The sequence below is a fragment of the Hyaena hyaena genome, unplaced genomic scaffold (genome assembly GCF_003009895.1).
Source record: "Hyaena hyaena isolate Hyena2069 unplaced genomic scaffold, ASM300989v1 scaffold_582, whole genome shotgun sequence".
Taxonomy (NCBI): Eukaryota; Metazoa; Chordata; class Mammalia; order Carnivora; family Hyaenidae; genus Hyaena; species Hyaena hyaena.
In genome coordinates, this window is record NW_024081214.1 from 843,194 (window position 1) to 863,354 (window position 20,161).

The 20,161-nt window shown below is 42.0% G+C and overlaps 1 protein-coding gene across 2 annotated transcripts in view; it reads right to left on the reverse strand.

Annotated features, from left to right (window-relative positions):
* Window positions 1-5,510: 5,510 nt before the first annotated feature.
* USF3 (upstream transcription factor family member 3) overlaps window positions 5,511-20,161 on the reverse strand; it is a 51,575-nt gene continuing 36,924 nt past the window's right edge. For both annotated transcript variants that reach the window (XM_039256636.1, XM_039256635.1), the window contains 2 exons: window positions 17,790-17,886; window positions 5,511-15,119 (listed from right to left, as the gene is read on the reverse strand). In XM_039256636.1, the coding sequence (XP_039112567.1) occupies window positions 8,644-15,119; window positions 17,790-17,886 (6,573 nt within the window). In that variant the 3' untranslated portion in view covers window positions 5,511-8,643. The remainder of the gene's footprint in view (window positions 15,120-17,789; window positions 17,887-20,161) is intronic.

The following is a 20,161-nucleotide window of genomic DNA, read 5'->3' on the forward strand; positions in this document are numbered from 1 at the left end:
TTATCTCTGGGGCGGGGAGTTAACTTGGGATGCACACAAGGATATGGGAAATGTTTTTTATCTCACTGTGGGTGTTGTTTACATTGGTATGTAGGTGTGCACATACATGCATTACTGAACATATTTGATACGTGCCTAAATAAAAAGGTTAAGAAAAAACTACCTACGGAAGTCTGAACTGATGTTAGTTTTTTCTTGATGAAGTTCTAGAATTGGTAACATCTAAAAGCTATTTTACTGACATTCTTTAGAAAAAGAAAAGACGATGGCACTGTTTTGTATCTGGCTCCTGTTGCCTGGCTGTGTGACTTTGGGCAAGTCCTATAACTTATTTGCATCTTTGTTTATTTGTTGGAACACTCTCTATCCTGCCTCATCTGGCCGACATGAGGGACAAATGAGGCTTGATATTTGAAAGAGTTTTCACACAGTTGCAAAGGAACATTTGAATATAAAGTGGCAATCATTTTTTACGACAAGCCTCATTTCCATCTCCCCTGTTCAGGAGACCACAATGTAGGGAACACTAGAATATAATTTCTTGGTCAATGTCAACAGCCCCAGTGACCTTTCTGTTGGAAATTAAGGAGATAATGTTAATTAGCTGCCTATGTAAGTTCAGAAGTCTGGTAGGTTGGTTGAACTGGTATCAATGTGCCACTTAATTTTTCAAATGGTCAGGTAAGCTGCAGGTTTTTGGGGAGATGTGAAAATCCAGCTTTTAACTAAGTTTGTGCTGGGCAGGTCTGGTTTTGTTTTTGTCCATTACTTAATCATATTCAGATATGTGGTTTGGAAAGATGCTGAAGCCAAATTGTAGTGGTAGAGAACTTACTGCTTCAGGAAAGTTTTCTGGGAACTCATGATTCGATTAGGTTAAATCTTATTTTTTTAAATGCTGCTGAGTGGCATATGTGCAAATTCACATTTAATATATGTGTATATATGTAAAATATCTATAATACACAATATATATAAGCCCAAGAGATAGCTTAGTGTAGGAGAAGAAAACTGGTTGGTATATTGGTGTTTCAAACCAAGTAATGTCCTTTTTTAATCTTATTTCTGGACACATTTAAAAACATTTACCACTATTATCATTATACTTCAAAAGGAGAATTGTAATTCCCCAGTTCAACGCAGGCTAATTCCTCTGCCTGAATTTGGCAGGATGAAATCACTCCCTTGTAGAAGGGGAGAGCTGGGCCCAGTCACCAAGTATGGAAATGGGTCAGCCATTGACAGTAGTGGTAAATTCTGCCTTATCTATTGGACCAGCAGAGATCAGTCTTAGAGGTAGCTTTGTAAGACTTTTTGCCTCGACAGTTTTTTTGAATCTGTGAATTTTTTATGTTTACTTATTTTTGAGAGAGAGAGCGTGAGTCGGGGAGGGGCAGAGAGAGAGGGAGAGGGAGACAGAATCAGAAGTAGGCTCTAGGCTCTGAGCTGTCAGCAATAGAGCCCAATGTAGGGCTCAAACCACGAACCATCAGATCATGACCTGAGCCAAAGGAAGTCAGACGCTTACCCAACTGAGCCACCCAGGCACCCGAGTCTGTTTTAGGAGATAAAACTCTAGGACTATATTCCTGTACTTTCTTTCCATTGTTAATTTTGTTTCTGGACCAGCAGGCTCCCTGTGGAAACCTGACACATTATGCTATATATATTTTAGTTTAAAATGAATCTTTGGACTTGCAGCCCTTTGCCAAGGACAATCATTGAATTTATAAAAAGGACTCTGGTTCTTAACTTTTGCAAGCTTAGAGACTGAAGCAACAGTCTTCACATGAATCCAGCTGTTCCAGCTTTATAGAGCCGAAGTGATCCAAGTCATGGTTTTACCAGTTTCATTGTTATTCATGTTTATATAACAGACACATATCTTCTGAATTTTGCTGAAACCTGTTTTGTTAATATGTTCAATAGTCATATAATTCTAGGCTGTTTTGCATATATAGATGCATGCATAAATAAGAGTTGACCCTTCCTTACAACACAATCTGTCTTGCCTTTCTCCGGTCACATTACCTAGGCTACTCTTTTCTGTCAATCCAGGTTTCTACAGCAGTCGTTTCATCTAGTGAACAGTGACTTCTTTAAGTGTCAGTTTTTCCATGTGGCAAATGTCATAACAGTGCCTACTTCATGGGGGGAAGGTGGTTCAAGATGCATAGAACACCCCTGACACAATGCTTGATGACAATGTTTGCTGTTCTAATGATCAATTCTGCTCCCTTAAATGTTCTCCAGGTTAGACATGGGAACTGAGGACAATAGTTTCCAACAGGAAGACCCTGCTCAAAGGGCAGATCGAAAAGCTCAGCCCCGTTTGTCCTCTAGCAGGGATGGGTTGTTGCAGTTCCTCAGAATTAGGGAGTTGGAGCAGTTTTTGTTTCTTCAAGGATGGACTGGGATGATTCCCACCACAACTCGGTCTCTTTCTGGATCTCTGTTTCCTGCTAAGATCAAAACTGGGACTTTCATTTTTCTTATGAAAAATTGGAGGTGGTCATCAAGGTACATCTCAGTTTTTCTGACTTCTCTCCTTTCATCTGGGAAAGACACAATTATTCTCCTCTGTTGGGAATGACGGGGACAGGCTGTGAGAGTCCAATAGGCTGAGGGCTTCCCTCTTAATCCACGTGTGATATTTTAAATATTTGACTCTTTGATCGGGAACACAGTCCCCATGGGAAATGAGTCATGGTGTTTTAGACACTGGTAATATTGGAAGAGTCCTTGAACAGAAAACTTTGGTACGCAAGACAAGTTGTTTTAATACCAGGTTTGAGGTAGTACATGGCAACGATCAGAAAAGACCATTCACAATGCAAAAATGCAAAGTTTATTTTCTTAAATAAAATACTATATTCATATCTATACAAATAATTATTACAACCATTAAAATGTTACATTTACCAATAAAAATTTGAAAACTTTAAACAAGAGCATGGTTCAGAATATTCACACCCTAATACAATGCATTTGTAAAAAGATGTCAAAATAAACAGGACCTATTCTTATTTACAACCATAGGACAATCCTGATCGTATTATACATATCTGCTCTGGATTCCATTACAAATTAGTTCCCATTAGAATTATAAACCAGGTGATTTACAGTAATAGGACACAGTACACAGCAGACATCGCTGGCATGGGAATAGATACAAATATCACACAATTGAAAGACTACAGTTAGGTTTTTTCCTGGCGACTGCCCTACAGTAAGCCTCTCACCCAGTGTATCTATAAATATTTTGTGAAGGTAATTATGTTCTCCGATTTTCCACCTATTTTTACCAAAATGTGTAATATATATATGTATATATATATACACACACATATACATATATATATATGGCCTGCTGAAAGTGGAAGCAAATCTTTTCTTCACAGTAACACAACTGCAGCATCTTAAGCAACACTGTCTGGTCCCTTTCTTCTTGGAAGATCAATAGTTTAACTCCCTTAAAGGTTACCAATATAGTCAAGTCCAGTGCCTCAATGACCTCACAGATGAAAATGGTTTTAAGACTTGAGGGATGGGGGTAAAGAGATCCAGAGAAGTGAAGAAGGGGTTAGATGGAGCAAGCTCTAAGTCCCTATGACATCATACGGTATAGAGCTGTATACACAACTGAGCCAAAAAAATAAATAAAATGCCACAACTTATGATCATCTTTAAAAAAAAAAGTGTTAAATTACAAATGAAGAGTTATCTTCTACGTCTCATGAGACCTCTAGTGACAGATTATGCAGATTATCATCCAAAAGAACACCCATTTGAATATTACATCCACTTTCAACCTAAGTTGGCTCGTGTCTATGAAGCATCTGAACACGTGCATGCGCCAGAGCCCTGCAGTGGATAGGGTTTGTGCAAATATAGAAACAAGGATGTTGAATGACCACCACCTACAAGCTCTGAGTTTAAAAGGAGTTTTGCTTCTAACTAGTACATTTTTTACAAGATCGGCATCAAAGATGGCTCAGAGAATGATAAGGCAACAGTGAGAAACATCAGCTGTTCTTGTCTTCTAGGTGTTTGATTACACAGCACGTACCATTCCGACTGATCCTTTGCTATATAACACAGGAGTGGGTGAGTAATATGTTCCAATGGCTGGTCATAGGACCAGAGGCACAGTTTCAAGTAAAGTGCAGACCAGGATAGAGGCATGTGGGCAGAACTAGAAGCTCTGTGTCCAAGAAGGGCCTCACGCTGGACTGCCCCCATCTAAACTTGGTGTCCCCCACAGACTCTGGTAAAAACACTGTCAAGCTCACAGAGGAAGGTGTAGAATTCAGACAAAATAGGGTTAAGTTAAAAAAAAAAAAAAGACACTTTTCTGTTGGTAGCATTTAGCCAAAAAAGGTAGTTCAAGAAGGAACGTGTTTCTGGCCTTTAATTTGCATATAGGTATCATAAAATCATCACTCACAGATTAACTTCACACTAATTTATTTGGCTACTATTATTGCCCTCTGGATATACACAGCCATAGGCAATTATCTCCAGGCAAAGGCAGAATTTATACAGACAGCACAATTATGACCTCCAGGTTCCTAAAAGTATCAACACAAAGCCATCTAATTTGGGTACCATCTTCGAGCTTTCTAAACTCCTCCATGGAGAAAAACCAAAACCAAAACGAAACAAGTTCATCAAAACAAGGAAGAGAACTGTATGGCACATTCAGTATCTTAAATTAATTCAGAACGAACCTTGTTTCAAGAAATTCTTGTTGCCTCTTCATAGAATAGGAGATACCGTGGTTCCCAAAGCCAGGAATTGGGACTCACTCACTGACTTAGGAGCATGACTCACTGTCACACAAAGATCCAATAGATGGGTGGGCCCAATAAACATTTCAAGGCAGAGAAGTAATCATCCTATGAAATGAGCAGGTTCCCTGCCACCTGTTTGATTCAGAGAACATGGAAGAAAAGAGGAGCCTAGGTACCTATCTATCAAAGGGAGGACAAAGCTGAGAAGATGCTTATTAGAGTCTTTACCCTTTCTCAAACTTTCAAAACCTGACTCCCATTAAAATGTGTTTCCACATTTTTTTGGAGTATAAATTTTAGTCTTTCCCTGACACAGATAACGTTAGAAGGCAAGAGCGAGGCAAATGAATTATCTTTAAAATGTTTAAATAATTTTGTATTTTAAGAAGGCTGATTTTTTAAAATGGATCTTTATTGCAGTTCACTCTGATACGTAAATGGAAATCGCTGCAAAAGAATATTCCCTCCTCGATTAGGAGGAACTTGACGGAGGACCAAGGGGGAGAAGAAGGGGGGAAATGGTGGGGGAAAGGGAGAGAGGCAAACCATGAGAGACTCTTGAATGCTGACAAAAACTGAGGACTGATGGATGTGGGGGGGAGGGGGGGATGGGCATAGAGGAGGACACTTATGGGGACGAGCACTGAGTGTTATGTGGAAACTAATTTGACAATAAACTATTTGTAAAAAAAAAAAAAAAAAAAAGAATATTCCCTCCTCATTCTTCTCTCTCCACAGTTCTAATATGTTAAATTTTATAAAGCATGATCACTGTGGAATATCGCTCCCTTACTTAGAAAAAAGATGCCATTCCTGGTCTCCCCAAAGGTCTTACACTATAAACAAAAATAAACTTCCTGAAATGGTATAAAATATCCCCCGAAGAGAAAAGACATCAAACTTGATTTCTTTTTATCCATGATTGACATATTAAAAGTTTATACAGGATGAGGAATCTGAAATTTTTCACCTCATTAGAAGTTACTGTGTTAAATGGTCATAGCCAACTACTTTCTCTAATTGATTCTATGTGATCAGTAACACTAAAAGAGAGAAACAATTTAATTAATGACTCTGATTTATGATTCATAGGTTTGTATATGCTTGCATATTTTCATAAATTACAAAATTACCTGTGGAAATGGTTTTACATTCTATAGTCACAAATGAGCAAGCCGAGAATAACATTAAAGTTTACTATAACCAAAATCGACTGTTTTCTGCCAAACATTTGCCAAAATTCATATCCAGAGATTGCTAGATATTAAATAATAAAATTCCTCCTCTAAATCACTTAGCTCTAATTATCAACTACTTAATATACTGATGGTAAATCTCATACACTCGTGCTTCTTAAATCAAATAAGATTACTATTCTCTGAACACTTTCAGAACTGTGTCCATACATACAATGATTTCTTACATATATATGCACATGTCTGTAAGATAACTAGAGCTACATGTCATCAGGAGCCAAATTATTTCCAGATAGTCATATCTTTCTTCAGAGGGTCAAATAAGCCTTACTTAGAGGGAGGGGTACATTTGAGATCAAAGTATTACATGCTTGGAATAAAAGGTCTGGAAGATGTAAATGCTATCTATCTCTGAGCAGGGCTGAGCAGAAAAATAAAATCAATGCAACAGAGAAATATCTGAAAGTGCCAGGCTTTGAGGCCTTTCTATTGCTATGCTCAAATCGATCTTCTCCTTAGCCTGTTCCCTTAGTTCTAATTGTATCTAATAGTGCCCAGTTCTTCAGAACTCAATAGCCATCACGCTGTACGTGTGTGTGCGCATGTGTCAGAGAGAGACAGAGAGACAGACAGAGGGAGGAAGGGAGAATGAATCGCCAAACATATTGAACACTACCTTTCTTTAAATTGGCAGGCTGGACCTTTCAAGTACAGAGAAAAAACTTGAATGTTACAACTTAAAACTCAGTTAATTAAAAACAAGTCATAAATCTCAATTTCCCCCCTCAATTACAAGTTTTAACTACTGTGTTAGTCTGTTGTCTTATTTAGGTAACTCCTATTCTTCCCCATGAACATTTTGAAGGAGAAAGTACAGAAGATTTTCTTGTTGACATTTTTTCTTCTTGCCCCCAGGAGACTGCTTCAGTCAGCCGCAGGAGGAGGGAGGAAAGTTTGGTAAGAACGGTTCAAGAGGCACACGTGACCCTTCTACTGAGTCTTCCCAAGAGGTATTTGCCAGAGTCAATGGCTCTGACCCAGCCTGAGGAGGCATTTTTAAGGAGGAAAAAATAAAATGCTGGTTCTTGGGTTTACTTTATTAACAGAGCAGACAGAACCATTTATATGTCTCTCTCCTACTCAATCCTATATTTGGCAGAATATAACAACAAAAAGTATGAGTATATATGGTTGCTTTCATAGGCTTTTTTTAGATTTTCAAAATTCAATATATGAGTGTGTGTGTGTATATGTGTATGTATACATAATTAACTTCTGTGGGGCTTTTAAAAACCCTTACATCAAGTTTTCCAATACTTCAGCAGGTCTCAGGTCTCAATTTCCATTTCTAGATGGCAAGCCAATTTTTAAAGGACCAGTTTATATGTCTGTGTACACCCCCCTGCCCCTCGCGCGCACACACACACACACACACACACACAGAGACATATACAGAGACAATTTTTTGAAGCACCATTTCACGTCTACCATCAGGAAAAATAATGAACCAATTCATCTTCTCATTACAATTCTACTATGAGGGGTAATAATGTAACATACAATGCCATCTTTTAAATATAAATATCAATAAATGAAAACACTGAGAGCTTAAGACTCTGCTCAGAAATATTTAAAAAGTAAGGCTCAAATAACTGTAGATTCCAAACACACTATTTACTGAGCAGTCCCTAAAGATTAACAAACATAAAAGAAAGTATTTCGAGCCCAAATAAATAGAATGAAGAGAATGTTGAAAACAAAGTTCAATCGATGAAGCAACAATGTGTTGCCTAAACACATGCAAAATTCTGCAATAAAACTGCTTTGATCCTTAGGACCTGATACAAAAATGCAAGCACAAAATGGAGAACGTCTATGTACTTTGCTTTTCAGATTGCTATTATTAAGGCTAAGTAAGGAAGACCTTTGCTTTCCAGGATCTTGGCACATTGAAAGATAACATGGCTCCCTAATTTGAAGAATAAGACATTAAAATCAGATAACTTATGAATTGTTATCATTAAGAAAGAAGCCGCTACCTTCCCCAAACCTTGGGAATAAAGGCTGATGGAATAACTCATTTATTTGCTCACTGTTTGATGTGAACCATGGACATTCATTCTGTATTAACTCAATACCTGCCATGGGTAAGAAACTGTTCTAGATGCTGCCATCAGCCAAACACTTGGTGATGAGCCACTGCGTTATATCAAAGTGTCTGTATTTTTGGAGAGCAACTCAACTACCTCAAGTATCTATTTTACAAATGATCAGTAACCAAATTTGAAATCTAGGTTCTTTCCTACTACCTTGCACACGCCGAAGGGATTTCCCTCCAGCTTCCAGCTGGTAAGTATTTAGGGAATATAAAATTACAAAGCAAACTTGAAAATGCAACTCCACTTGGAAAACTGCACACTGTGCAGTTAAAAGTGAAAGATAGTTTGTTGTTGACAACCCAGTATTCATTTGCATCATCTTTGACGTGGCTTCCCTACATTCGGAAGATAACTGGAACCTGATCACACAAACACAAAGACATACACACACACACACACACCCCCCACCTCCCTCAACATGTGCATGATGTGTGCATGCACACACAAATACGTTTGTAATCTCACCTGATACATTTACATTTAGTCTATCAGTATTTAAACAGCTGAACTGCAGTCATGACCTAAAATATGGCTTATGTTATGGGCAGGTCTGTTTGAGGACTGCTTGGAAGAGTCGGAGGCAGAGGAGTTTGCTATTGTAAGCAAAGGTGACATTGCCGAGCCATCAGGAAGAGCTGTAGCTATCTCTGGAAACAAAGATGTCATATTAAAGTTAGACAAGTGGGAGTTGGTCATGTGCATTGGTGGCATGTCAGGGAGCAGCGGAAAACTTGGCTGAGCAAAACCAACAGGTCTAGGAGGAGACAGAATTGATCCAAATCGGTTATTTAAGCTTCCACTGTTCACCTTCTCAGTGCTAGGATTTGAGAACATTTGGTTAGAAAAATAGGGGATGGAAATATCATTGGACAGTGTCGGATGAGCAGGGGAGTAGGGGGGATAGAAGGACGGCAGAGTATTTTGGGGGTCTACAGGGATAAGGGCTGGCGTCCGAGTGGCACTAGGCTGAGTAACCTGTGGAATGAAAGAAGTATTAGCATTTATTGGCGGATTCATGCCACCCTCAGGAATAAAAGGAAATCCGAAATTTTGTGATAGTGTATGCTGGTCAGGCGCTGAGTTATCATTAGGTACTTGTGGGCTATCAGGCATGAAACGAACGATACTTCCTCTCTTCTCTGAAGCGGCTTGTTGGCGTCCAAGAATCATACTGCCACTAGTGGACAGAGGAAGATGGGGAAGACTTGGGTCAAAGACATTACTATGTCTCTGGTTTCCAGAACGATTCCTTTCAGGCTGACGAATTTTGGAACCACTGCTGTCTTGCAAGGGATGCCTTGATCGCTGGGGAACTGAAGAGTTAGTTGGACGCACAGGAGGCCCTTGTTCCGCATTTCCATGAGACACAGACGGATGGGGCAAAGCTGGCCTTGCAACCCCATGCATGTTGGTTGTGACCGGAGGGTTCATGTGGCCCTTGGTCCCATGGCTATCAGTTATCCTCATGGGATTGGACTTCTGTACAGAAACATTGGGACTTGTGTTTCGACCCTGAATATCTCCCGAAGAAGAAGAACTTGAGAAAGGAATATTCAAGGTGCTGTTCCTGGTGTTAATCACACCTAAGGACATGTCACAACTTTCCCTATTCTGACTCTCACTCTCTCTTCTAATATGGACACTTTCATGGGCTGGGGGACAATTATAGTCAATTGCAGAGGATGGACCACACTGGGTGTTCCTCTGATGTTCTGAGAGCGATCTCTGGCTTCCAAGGACCTGATCACCAAGATGAGGGGCAAGTAAACTCTGCATGAAGCTCTGGTGGCACGTGTTCTCACTGTCCCTTGGTGGGATGGCATTCCCTGTTGGGATACTCTGCACTGGTGGATAAGATAATCTCTTTTGGCGGTCGATTGGTGGTGGACCGGGGTTTTGACTAATTCGAAAAGCCTGGGACTGCATACTCCTTAATGATGATACAGGGTTACCTATTTCACTATTCCTTGAAGATTGTACTTCAAAATTACTCTGGGGTTGTTGGCTGGTTCCACTTGGTTTAAACGTCTGACAGTCAGAAAGGCGGATATCCGAGGTAACAGTATGGTCCACACGACCCTGCATGTTGTGAATGGCCAAACTCTTATTTCTGGGAACATCAAGATAGCTTCTCATTTCAAGCTGATCAGAAACTCTGGAACCCTGAAGTGACATGCCCATTCTCTGCTCTGAGTTCGAAGATGTCTTTCCAATAAGTGCCTCGGCAGAATAACTTGAAACTCTATTTCTCTCTGGCCTGTGCGGAGTACAAGGCATGTCTGAAGGCCTAGTCACGATACTGGGCTGGGACACCATCTGCTGCTCTATGCCTCTTGAAGTCAAAAGCCTCTGCATTGAATTGTGCCCAGATACATGTTCAGAAGAAACCCCCGAACCTTGCTGCCTGCTTCCAACATCCTGCTGCTGGTGCATCATGTCTTGACTAAGATGGTTCTGGGGATGGTTATGGTGGCTCCGGCTAGTCGAAGGGTTTTCACAACTCTTCTCTGGCTGGGAGCTTCCAAAATGCTGCTGCATCTGTTGCTGCATCTGCTGATGGTGGGGATGTGGCTGACCACTCTTGGGGCGGGACTGGTCAGTTCCATGGTGCTTTGGTTGTAAGGAAAGCTGAGATGCCTGAGTGCCTGGAACAAGATTCCTCTTTTTCTGCATCTGGACTTCCTGCTGGAGAGTTCTCTGTTGGTGGACGTTGTGTGGCTGAGAGTGGACAGAGCTCTCTGCATGAGGTGCATGACGCTGCAGTTGATACAAGTGATGCCTCTCTCTTAACTGCCCTGCTTGCTGCTGCTGCTGCTGCTGCTGCTGCTGCTGCTGCTGCTGCTGCTTTAAGTAGAGATGGTTACCGTGCAGGTGAGATACCCCTTGGGCTGGAACATGCTGTTGCAGGGCCTGGAGATGTTGACTGGCCTGGGTTTGCTGCTGCTCGGTAACTGAATTCTGAGAACTGCACTGAACTTCCGTTTGCCTCAATGCAGGGGCCCCAAAATTGTTACCTGGTGGAAATAATCGTGTGAGGCCATCTCCATGTGCTGGGTTGCTAATAGGCACAACAGAGTTTGCAGAGTTGGGAGGGAGTTGACTGACCATCATCTGAGTCTGATCAGAAATGCTGTCCGGAGTGCGGCTCATCAGCGACATAGCTTCAAGCCTCAGCGGGGCTGGCTGACAATGCTTCTGACGTTTAGCTGAAGACAATAAAAGGTCGTCTTGGACAGCACGCTTGGCAGAGTCTTTGCGGCTTTCCTGACTTGGCTTTAAGAGTGGCTCTTGAACCTGTGGATTTGGTATGGTGCCGGTAATGGTGTTTAGCTGTTCTTGGGAATATTTGGTCATCAGAGCTGGCCCGGGAGGCTGACTGCCATAGGAACTAGATGCAACGGTCAGATTAACCGTTGCCGGAACAGGTGCTTGCTCTGCGGTTTGGGATAAACCAGCACAGCTGACCAGAGGATGGCTGATGGTGCTCTGGTGGATAAGATTATTGACACTTAAACTGGTGATGTTTGGTGGCTGAGAAGTCGAAACCTGTAAAGAGGCATTTGATGTTTTGATTCCTACAGAACAACTTGGTTTTCCAAGGGATCGATCCACAGTTGCTTCGATCGAGTCCTGAGAATTAAATTCATTTGGTGTTGCTTCTGCCTGTCCTGGGCCACTCTCTTTAGACATCTGAGTTTTGAAAGGCTGGTCTCCCTCTAAAGGTGAGGCTTCAGAAGGCTTTGAAGTCACGTCCCTCATATCAGCCTGGGTGCCAGCTCTTCCCTTCTCAAGGTTCTCCTGGTCAAAAATAGCTCTTGCTGCAAGAGCAACTATATCAGTTTGTTCTACAAAGGTACAGCTGTCACAGGTATTCGTTACTGCACTGCTGGTGACATCCTCTCTCGTCGTTTCAGGAAGCATGGATGCAACTGAGAAACTACGACTACTGCCTGAGCTGGTGGACATGGGAGAGTCGGCCTGCCTGCTGACAAGCAAGGAGCCATTAATAACCTCCTGATCAGGGACGCAGGAGTGGTGTTGCCCTGGACCTCTGTCATCACTGTTCATCAGTAACAGCTCCTGTTTGGGATGTAAATCGACACTTGAATCTGCCGTTTTGGAATTCTCTGAAGGAAAGTCGGGATGGTCCACTGGGACCGAAAGAGACAACTTCTGAGGGTCTTTTTCTTTAGCAAGACCAGAAAGCAATGCAGTCAAACCCGGCCCCTTTAACAGACCCATCGTTTGCATCGTATCTGACGAATCTTGCTCCACCCTGCAAGGTTCAGCAATGATTTCTACCTCAGAAACACAGTCAGTGCTTGTAGTGCTAGTGGTGGATGACAGCCCAGAAACCTGAGAAACCAAAAGGTGGGGATCATTTGGAGATGGAATCAACACGTTGGCTGAAGTGCAGGATTTGGCTGCATCTGACAATGCCAGACTAGCTGGTGGCTTATCCTGAGATGCTTCTCGTTGCAGAATGGGGGCAGAATCTTTGGATTTTGCTGGGGCCATTACAAAATGTTCACTTGTTACAGATTCTTGGGAGGCTGGGCTCGATTCTTCTGCTGACTTAGATTTGGGTACAGATTCAGGTATCATGGATTCAGAATTCAGAACATCCAAAGACTGTGAAGCAGAAACACTCACGCTATTTGCCTGGGACACGGTGACAGATGGTAACACAACAGGGAGGCTTTCCGGCAGTCCATCACTACATGACGGCTCTGCTGTGGCTTCGTTTCCGGGGCAGGCTAACTTGCCCACCTCTCTGACTGGATTCAGGGGGCCTGCGGACTTGTGAGCTGCTAAGTGTTTCTTGGCACCTGGCTTCTTAAACCTTTTTGACTTCACATTAGGTAAACAAACTACAGTGTTGACTGAGGGAGTAGTTACTAGATTATAAGTACTGGGTAGTGTGGCTGAATTGTCGGTTGTCATGGGAGACGCTACTGTTGTTGTTAATGAAACACCGTTAACTGGGGTGGTTTGACTACTTGCAGCAGTTGGAGGATTGGTGGGCTGGCTGATAGACAACTGTACACAGCTCTGCCCAGCCATCTGTGATATGCTCTGATTGAGGCTGGCCAAAGCTCCAAACGTATTCAGGGCAACGTTGGTGTTTGGATCTTCGCTGGTGGTGGGTTGGATAATTTGCATAGGGGTTTGATTTGTAGTTCCTGATGAGGACATCACAGGCTGCAAAGCAAAGAGCTGTCCGTTTAAAGAAATGGTTTGAGGCTGTTGTTGGTTTGACACGGTAACAGAAAAAGTCTGTGTTGAATTAGATGTTGATAAAGATGAAGGTCTTGGTAATATGTGGACAAGATGCTTTCCTCCAAAAGTCTGGGGGGTCGAAACATTTTGCACGGAATTATTAGGCCCTAGTAGAGCACTGGCTCCATTGACAGGGAGTCGAACAGAAGCAGGAGGTGGAGCCGAGAGCAGCGGCAAAGGGTTCTGATTAGCTGCCTGTATGATCACTATCTGCTGACCTACTGTTTGGTTGGGAACCTCTGCTCTCATCATTGTTGGGCAAGGGGTGGTGGTGGGGGGCTGAAGAATGATAACATTTTGATTAGCTGGAGCCGCATTCACAGCCGACCCAACTGGCTGGGCCATCTGAATCACTTGCATTGCTGAATTCAATGGAAGGATATTTTTTGGAGGCTGAGATTTAACCTGTGGCTGGGCAATTAGTGGCTGCATAGGTAGAGATGGACAAGAAGGCAAGGTGACAACTACTTGCTCAACCGCCTGCCCATCTGTGGGAAAGGAATTATTCACGTTGACGCCCGTAGCGACATGTCTGCTGTGGTTGGTCGTGGGGGCGCTGCTACCAGACTCGTTTGATACCGGAGTCACTGCAGAAGGAGGTGTCTGGCTTAGGGGCTGAATAGTGTTTCCCGCCAGTTGCAAAGTAGTCCACGTCGTCTGTGTGTTTCCAGCAGAGGAAATTCGGGTAAGGCTATTCATGCTTTTCAAGTCTGAAGCACTAACACTGGAAGAAGGCAAAGAACAAGAAAGAGTCCAACTATTGTCCAAAGGGTTTGCAGGAAGAGTGCTTACAGGAGTGGCGGTCTCCCCTCCTCCAGGGGCAGAAGGGGCCACCGCTGCGGTAACACTTGCAGAGTCTGTGCCCTTGCTGATGCTCACCGGGCAAGAATCACCTGCAGATCTGGGAGGCTGGGAGCAGACTGTGGTGGTAACTGAGACAACAAAGGTGGTTTGCAAATCATTTCTGAAATCCTGGATGCTCAGGCAGGCCTGGCTGCCATGGTGCACTTTCGTGGCAGTCGCTGAGGAAGTGGTAGGGACGCCTGTGGCACAAGGGACTGTTTGCTTCAATACTTTGGGGCTCTCCTGCCCATTCTTATTTTCAGGAGAATTCTGATCACTTAGACATGTGTGCATGGGACGATGTTGGTGAGGTTCAGGCCCGATGGGAACTGCGATCAGTGGGCCATTGGTGGCACCAAGCACACTTGAGTCGCTCTCGGAGGTGGAAAGCTCGAGAATATTTTGAGCAGAAATGGTAGCAGGAAGACAAAGAGGAACAGGCTGGTTGGCAGCCAACGCAGAAACTGTGGTCTGATGCCATGGCTTGTTTTCAGAAGGGTAAACTCCAGAAATAGACACAGGAGTCACAAGATTGCAAGTCCTCTGTACTGGCACCACATTGGCAGTTTGCTTTTGTAAATTATGACCAACATTAAAGGTTATCCCCTGAACAGCTGTTCCCTGGCTATTTCCACCAGGCTGACTCCCGTTGGAATAAACAATGATATTTTTTTGAACCTGATCACTGGGAATAACAACAGAGACCTTTGAGTTTTTAAGATTTCCTTTCCAGTGGATTGTAGGGTCATCATATAGGCATATGTCATTTGCTTTCAGTAATTCAATATATCGGCCATTTTCTTTTTGAATTTCTTCCAGTTGTTTACGTAGCTTTTTAATTTCTTTAGCTACAATATTAAAAATAAAAATGAAACAATTACCTGGTAGTGTCAGTACTTACAGTAACTTAAGAAAAAAGCTGTGAGCTAACTACCAAAGTCTAATTCCAGCATTTTGAAATATCTCACCTGAGAATCTTCAGTTTCTTTTCTAATGCAAGTTCTTTCTCTTTTTTACATTGGTATATCAAGCCTCTATCCTATCCTTTTAAAAGTAAGTATCTTTAAGGGTCAACAACCCAAAGGTCAGAAATTACTCATAATGTAGAAATCTCAAAATTCCCAATTCAAAAATTCCCAACGGGGCAGCTACAAAGGTAAAAGAAGGGAAGACATACTGATATCATGGTCACATGCTAGGAAAATAACACTGAATATCAATATAATAGCATTTACATGCTGTAACAGCTAACATTACTTGTGGTGGTAATCGGTAGTCTCTCTTATAAATGGCTTTAAACTCACTTCTATTTTACTCTTGGAAATAACAGGCAGTGAAACAGGTTAAAATTAAAGTTGTAGAGCACCACAGAAAGCATCAATAATGGAACCTGAGTCTCCTTTGGTAGGGCCAGTGTACACATGCTACTGTCACAGCCCTATCCTTTCCTAAGGGAGAGAACTCCACCCATGAATCCTACTACAGAGGCAGCCTTCGCTATTGGTATTTATGCTCTGTGACCCCAGACAGCCCACCTGTCTTGCCACAGTGGTAGATACTCTCCCCTTTCCCTCCACCAAAGGCAACCGATCTTCAAAGCCAATGCCCTATGAAGTGGCCTGACATAAAAAGTTCTGTTCTGACAAGGATGAGCTGAGACTAGCAGATTGTTTTCCTCAAACATTTAAAACAAGACACACAGAAGGAAGATACCAATGTGCCATGGACATCAGAAATTAAAGGCCAATTTTTATGGGCCAAATAATGATGATGGTTGTCCTCACTTATTACACACTTACTACATGCCTGGCACTTTTCATTCACTGTCTCATTTCTTAATAATGTAACAATGATGATGGTAACAGGTAACACTGACTATGTGCCAGCTTTACTCGAAGCACTTTACCTGCATTATTTCTTTTAATCCTCGTAACAACCATGAGATGGGAACTACCTCCTCTCATCGGTATTTTAAGAGGTGAGAAACAGTCTCAGAGTAATTACATAAATTTGCCTAACATCAACCAGATACATGCTATTATTATCCGTATTTTAAGATGGGGAAGCTGAGACTTGGAGAGGTGAAGTAAGTAGCCACAGGGACTGAGTGGGCAAGTGAAGAAGAGACTCAACCCCAAGGCCACTGCTCGGACCATGGCCCAGCCTGTCACGTGGACAGTGGGTATGTGGGCAAGTTTCTGGGAGAAGAAAAGTGAAGAGAGCAAATGCACAAAAGAGAACCAAAGAAAGGATGGTGACGGAGATGACAACGTAGTGAGACTTAAGCTCCTCGGGTGCTGCCCCAAGCCCTGGCCCACCTGCTCAGCCTTTCCTGAGCCCATGCAACTTCTATTTTTCCAAGGCTCCCTTTTCCCTAATGTAACTCGATTGCCTCAGCCTCTGGGCTGTGAAACCAAAGGAGCTCTTCTTAGAAAAGTCTACACATCATTCCAGTCTTAATATCTGTCCTGTGGGGTGCCTCAGAGTGGTTACCAAACATGTATTATGAAGTACCTAACAGTATCATAAAACAGGGCCTATACTGTAAAAGACAGCTGACGTGGGGGAGGGGGTTAGCTGTCATTTAACTTAAGGCAAGCAAAGAGAATTCAGAATGCTGACCTACCGGATACACAATAAAGGTAGCCCAACACTGCCCCCACCTCAGCACATTCTACCTTTGTTCCTCTTCCTTTAAGGTGACCTACTGAGTTGTCCCAGGAAATTCATTCTCCGTTTTTGTCAGAGCCATAAATAAAGGACAATTCAAACTGCCCACCACTCTGGGCTTTACACTTGCCTGGCATATTTTTCTTTTCAGCTTTTACAAGGAAATCTCTCTATTGCAAATGGAAAAACAGAATTTATATAGCTTAAAAATGTCACTTTTAATTAAAAATCAAATTTCAGTACCTCTGAAACTAATATAGCATCATGGGTCAACTGTACTAGAATTAAAATAAAAACTTAATAGAATTTTTAATGTAATTGTCTAAAACTAATAATAATATTAAATCAAATTTCATTAAATGATCAGGCAGTCTAATGCACACATTACATGCAGTATAAAGAATTATGAATGGAATGCTTTGACCTTTTGAGTTAATTCACAGTTAAGTCTTGGCCCACCCAGATCTTTATTTTGTTTTTAAGTTACACTGAGCGGGACTCTCCCTTGCATCCTCTCATGGGATTCCCCTAGCTGGAAGATCCAAGTGGAATAAAAGTGATCCAGCACTATTTGTCTCATGAGTTAAGCAACCGTGAAGTACACAGAAGAGTCTAAGAGCAAAATTATGTATGCCTGCAAGATCAGAGTGGCTCACAGAAGAGGGAAAAGAGGTAAACTAAGATGAGTGTATATGCAACACTAGTCTCTCAGACCCACCGAAAGCACACACAATCTTAAAGTTTCTGGTCAAAAAAAAAAGCCTCTGTATCCTCATATACATTGCCCTGTGACACAAAGACCTGAACACTGAAAAGACAACAAAAAGGAAGAGTCTTCAAATCTTTACCTTGTTCATTGTTTCCTCCGTTAAGCAGGAGTTCATCATTTTGCCTTTTCAGTTCTGTTATATATTTAAAGGCTTGGTCCAGGATCATATTCTTGCTCTGCCAAAGAGAATTAACCATTTATAACTTTCACTGAAGAGTAAGAACTTGCCAGAAGGAACTTAAAGCTTTATCACGTATATGTGATATGCATCCTTTCAAAATTTAAAATGGGCACCATAGTCAGATACTTCTACTGTTTACTTTTCATTTACTAAGTATTTATTAAACAACCACTATGCCTCAGGCTCTGTTCTAGGCACTGGGAATGTAATAAACAAAACAGAGAAAATTCCTGACCTTCAGAAATATTTACAATTGGGTGGTGCTAAGTGCTAGGAAGAAAAAATAAAACAGGGTAAAGAGGGGACCAGAGAGATGGCAGAGGTCACTCTGTCCTATGAACTGATGTTTGCGTCCCCCTATAATTCATGCTGAAACCCTAATCCCTGATATAACGGTATTTGGAGGTGGGCCTTTGAGAGGTAATTAGGTCACAAGGGTGGATCCCTCATGAATAACATCAGTGCCCTTAGAAGAAAAGACATGAGAGAGGTGACTGTGCTCCCTGTCATGCAAGGACATAATCAGGAAAAGAGCAGACACCAAGAGCCAAACTGGACTTGGACTTCCCAGCCTCCAGTACTGTGAGAAATAAATTTCTGTTGTTTAAACCACCCAGTTTATGGTATTTTTCTTATAGGAGTCAAACTAACACACTGTACTGTAATCTATCTTGCATGGGAAGGCTGGAGAAGGCCTCTCTGTGAGGCAAAGCAAAAACCTGAAGGAAGTAAGCCCCGTAGATATCTGGAGGAAGAGGGTCCAGGTAGCAGGATCTGCAAGGGCAAAGGCCCCTCCTCAGGCAGGGCTGTGTTCACATGTTGGAGGGGCCACGGTGAGGTGAGCAGAACTAGAGTAAAGTATACAGGGGAAGAGTGGGAAGAGGAGGCCGGAGAGGGCCTTCAAGGCCCTGTAAAGGTTTTAGACTTTAATATTATTCTGTACTCTATGAACAATTGTTAAAAATAAAAATATAAGTGACATTCCTTTTGGCTTTAGCTCTTTAGACCTTTTTCCAGAGGTAAGCCATCATAGTTACTTGTGTGTCCTCCCAGAACAAAAAACGCCAGAAGAATACTATAAGCACTATGCTACATTGTTGTTTTCTATTTACAAATATATCTTGGAGATACTTCCATACAGGGTTTAGATATCTATGTTATACTTTCTAAAGGCTGTAGTTATTTTATTTTCTATTTTAAATAGATAACTATTTAAGCTATATAAGAGGCATTTTGGTTTTTTATTCTTCAGCTATCAAAAATATTGCAGTGAATGTTTAACTTCTGTTCCAGTTTGCTTATTATTAAATATCCCCAGTACTTTATCTGATAGTTCTTTTAGGGTAGGAATCAGGGATATAGAGCTTTGGATCACAAAATTACAATTCTGGGTTTCTTAGACTGAGTCCCAATAGAGACCCAATACAATCTAAGAAACGTTTTACTCCAGAGAGAAAAAATAGTTATTGGTTTTTTAAAATTTTATTTATTTATTTGTTTGTTTGTTTGTTTTTAAAGAGAGAGAACACGAGTAGGGGAGAGGAGAGGAAGTAGAGGGAAAGAGAATCTTTAGCACGTTCCATGCTCAGTGCAGATCCAACACAGGGCTTGATCCCATGACGCTGGGATCATGACTTGATCCTAAATCAAGAGTCATTGCTCAAGTGACTGAGCCACCCAGGTGTCCTGATAACTGTGCTTTCTTAAAGCAAGAATGAGACGAAGGCAGAAGCTAATAATGCCCATCTCCTGTCTCCCTACTGCAAATGGGGCTGAGGACACATAGCAATAGTGAAGAAAATCTGAATCTACTCAGCTTCTGGGAGCCAAATACTGACTTCCACTGGAACATTCTAGGACACCAAGAAAGTGAAATGATTGTAGTTTCCTTTCAGAAAAACTTGTAGGGAAGACAGTCAAAAGCAGGAAAATAAGATTTTACTGAGCAAACACCATTATTTCCTGAGAAGCTATTGTACGTTGAGATGTAGAGGAAAAAAAAAAAAAACCCAAAACTATCAGAAGGCATAGTCCCTGCCCTTAAATTTGCTATCATGTTGGGGCGCCTGGGCGGCTTAGTCGGTTAAGCGTCTGACTTTCGCTTAGGTCATGATCTCGCGATTCGTGGGCTCGAGCCCAGCGTCGGGCTCTGTGCTGACTGCCAGCTCAGAGCCTGGAGCCTGTTTCAGAGTCTGTGACTCCCTCTCTCTCTGACCCTCCCCTGCTCATGCTGTCTCTCTCTCTCTCCTAGAAATAAAAACATTAAAAAA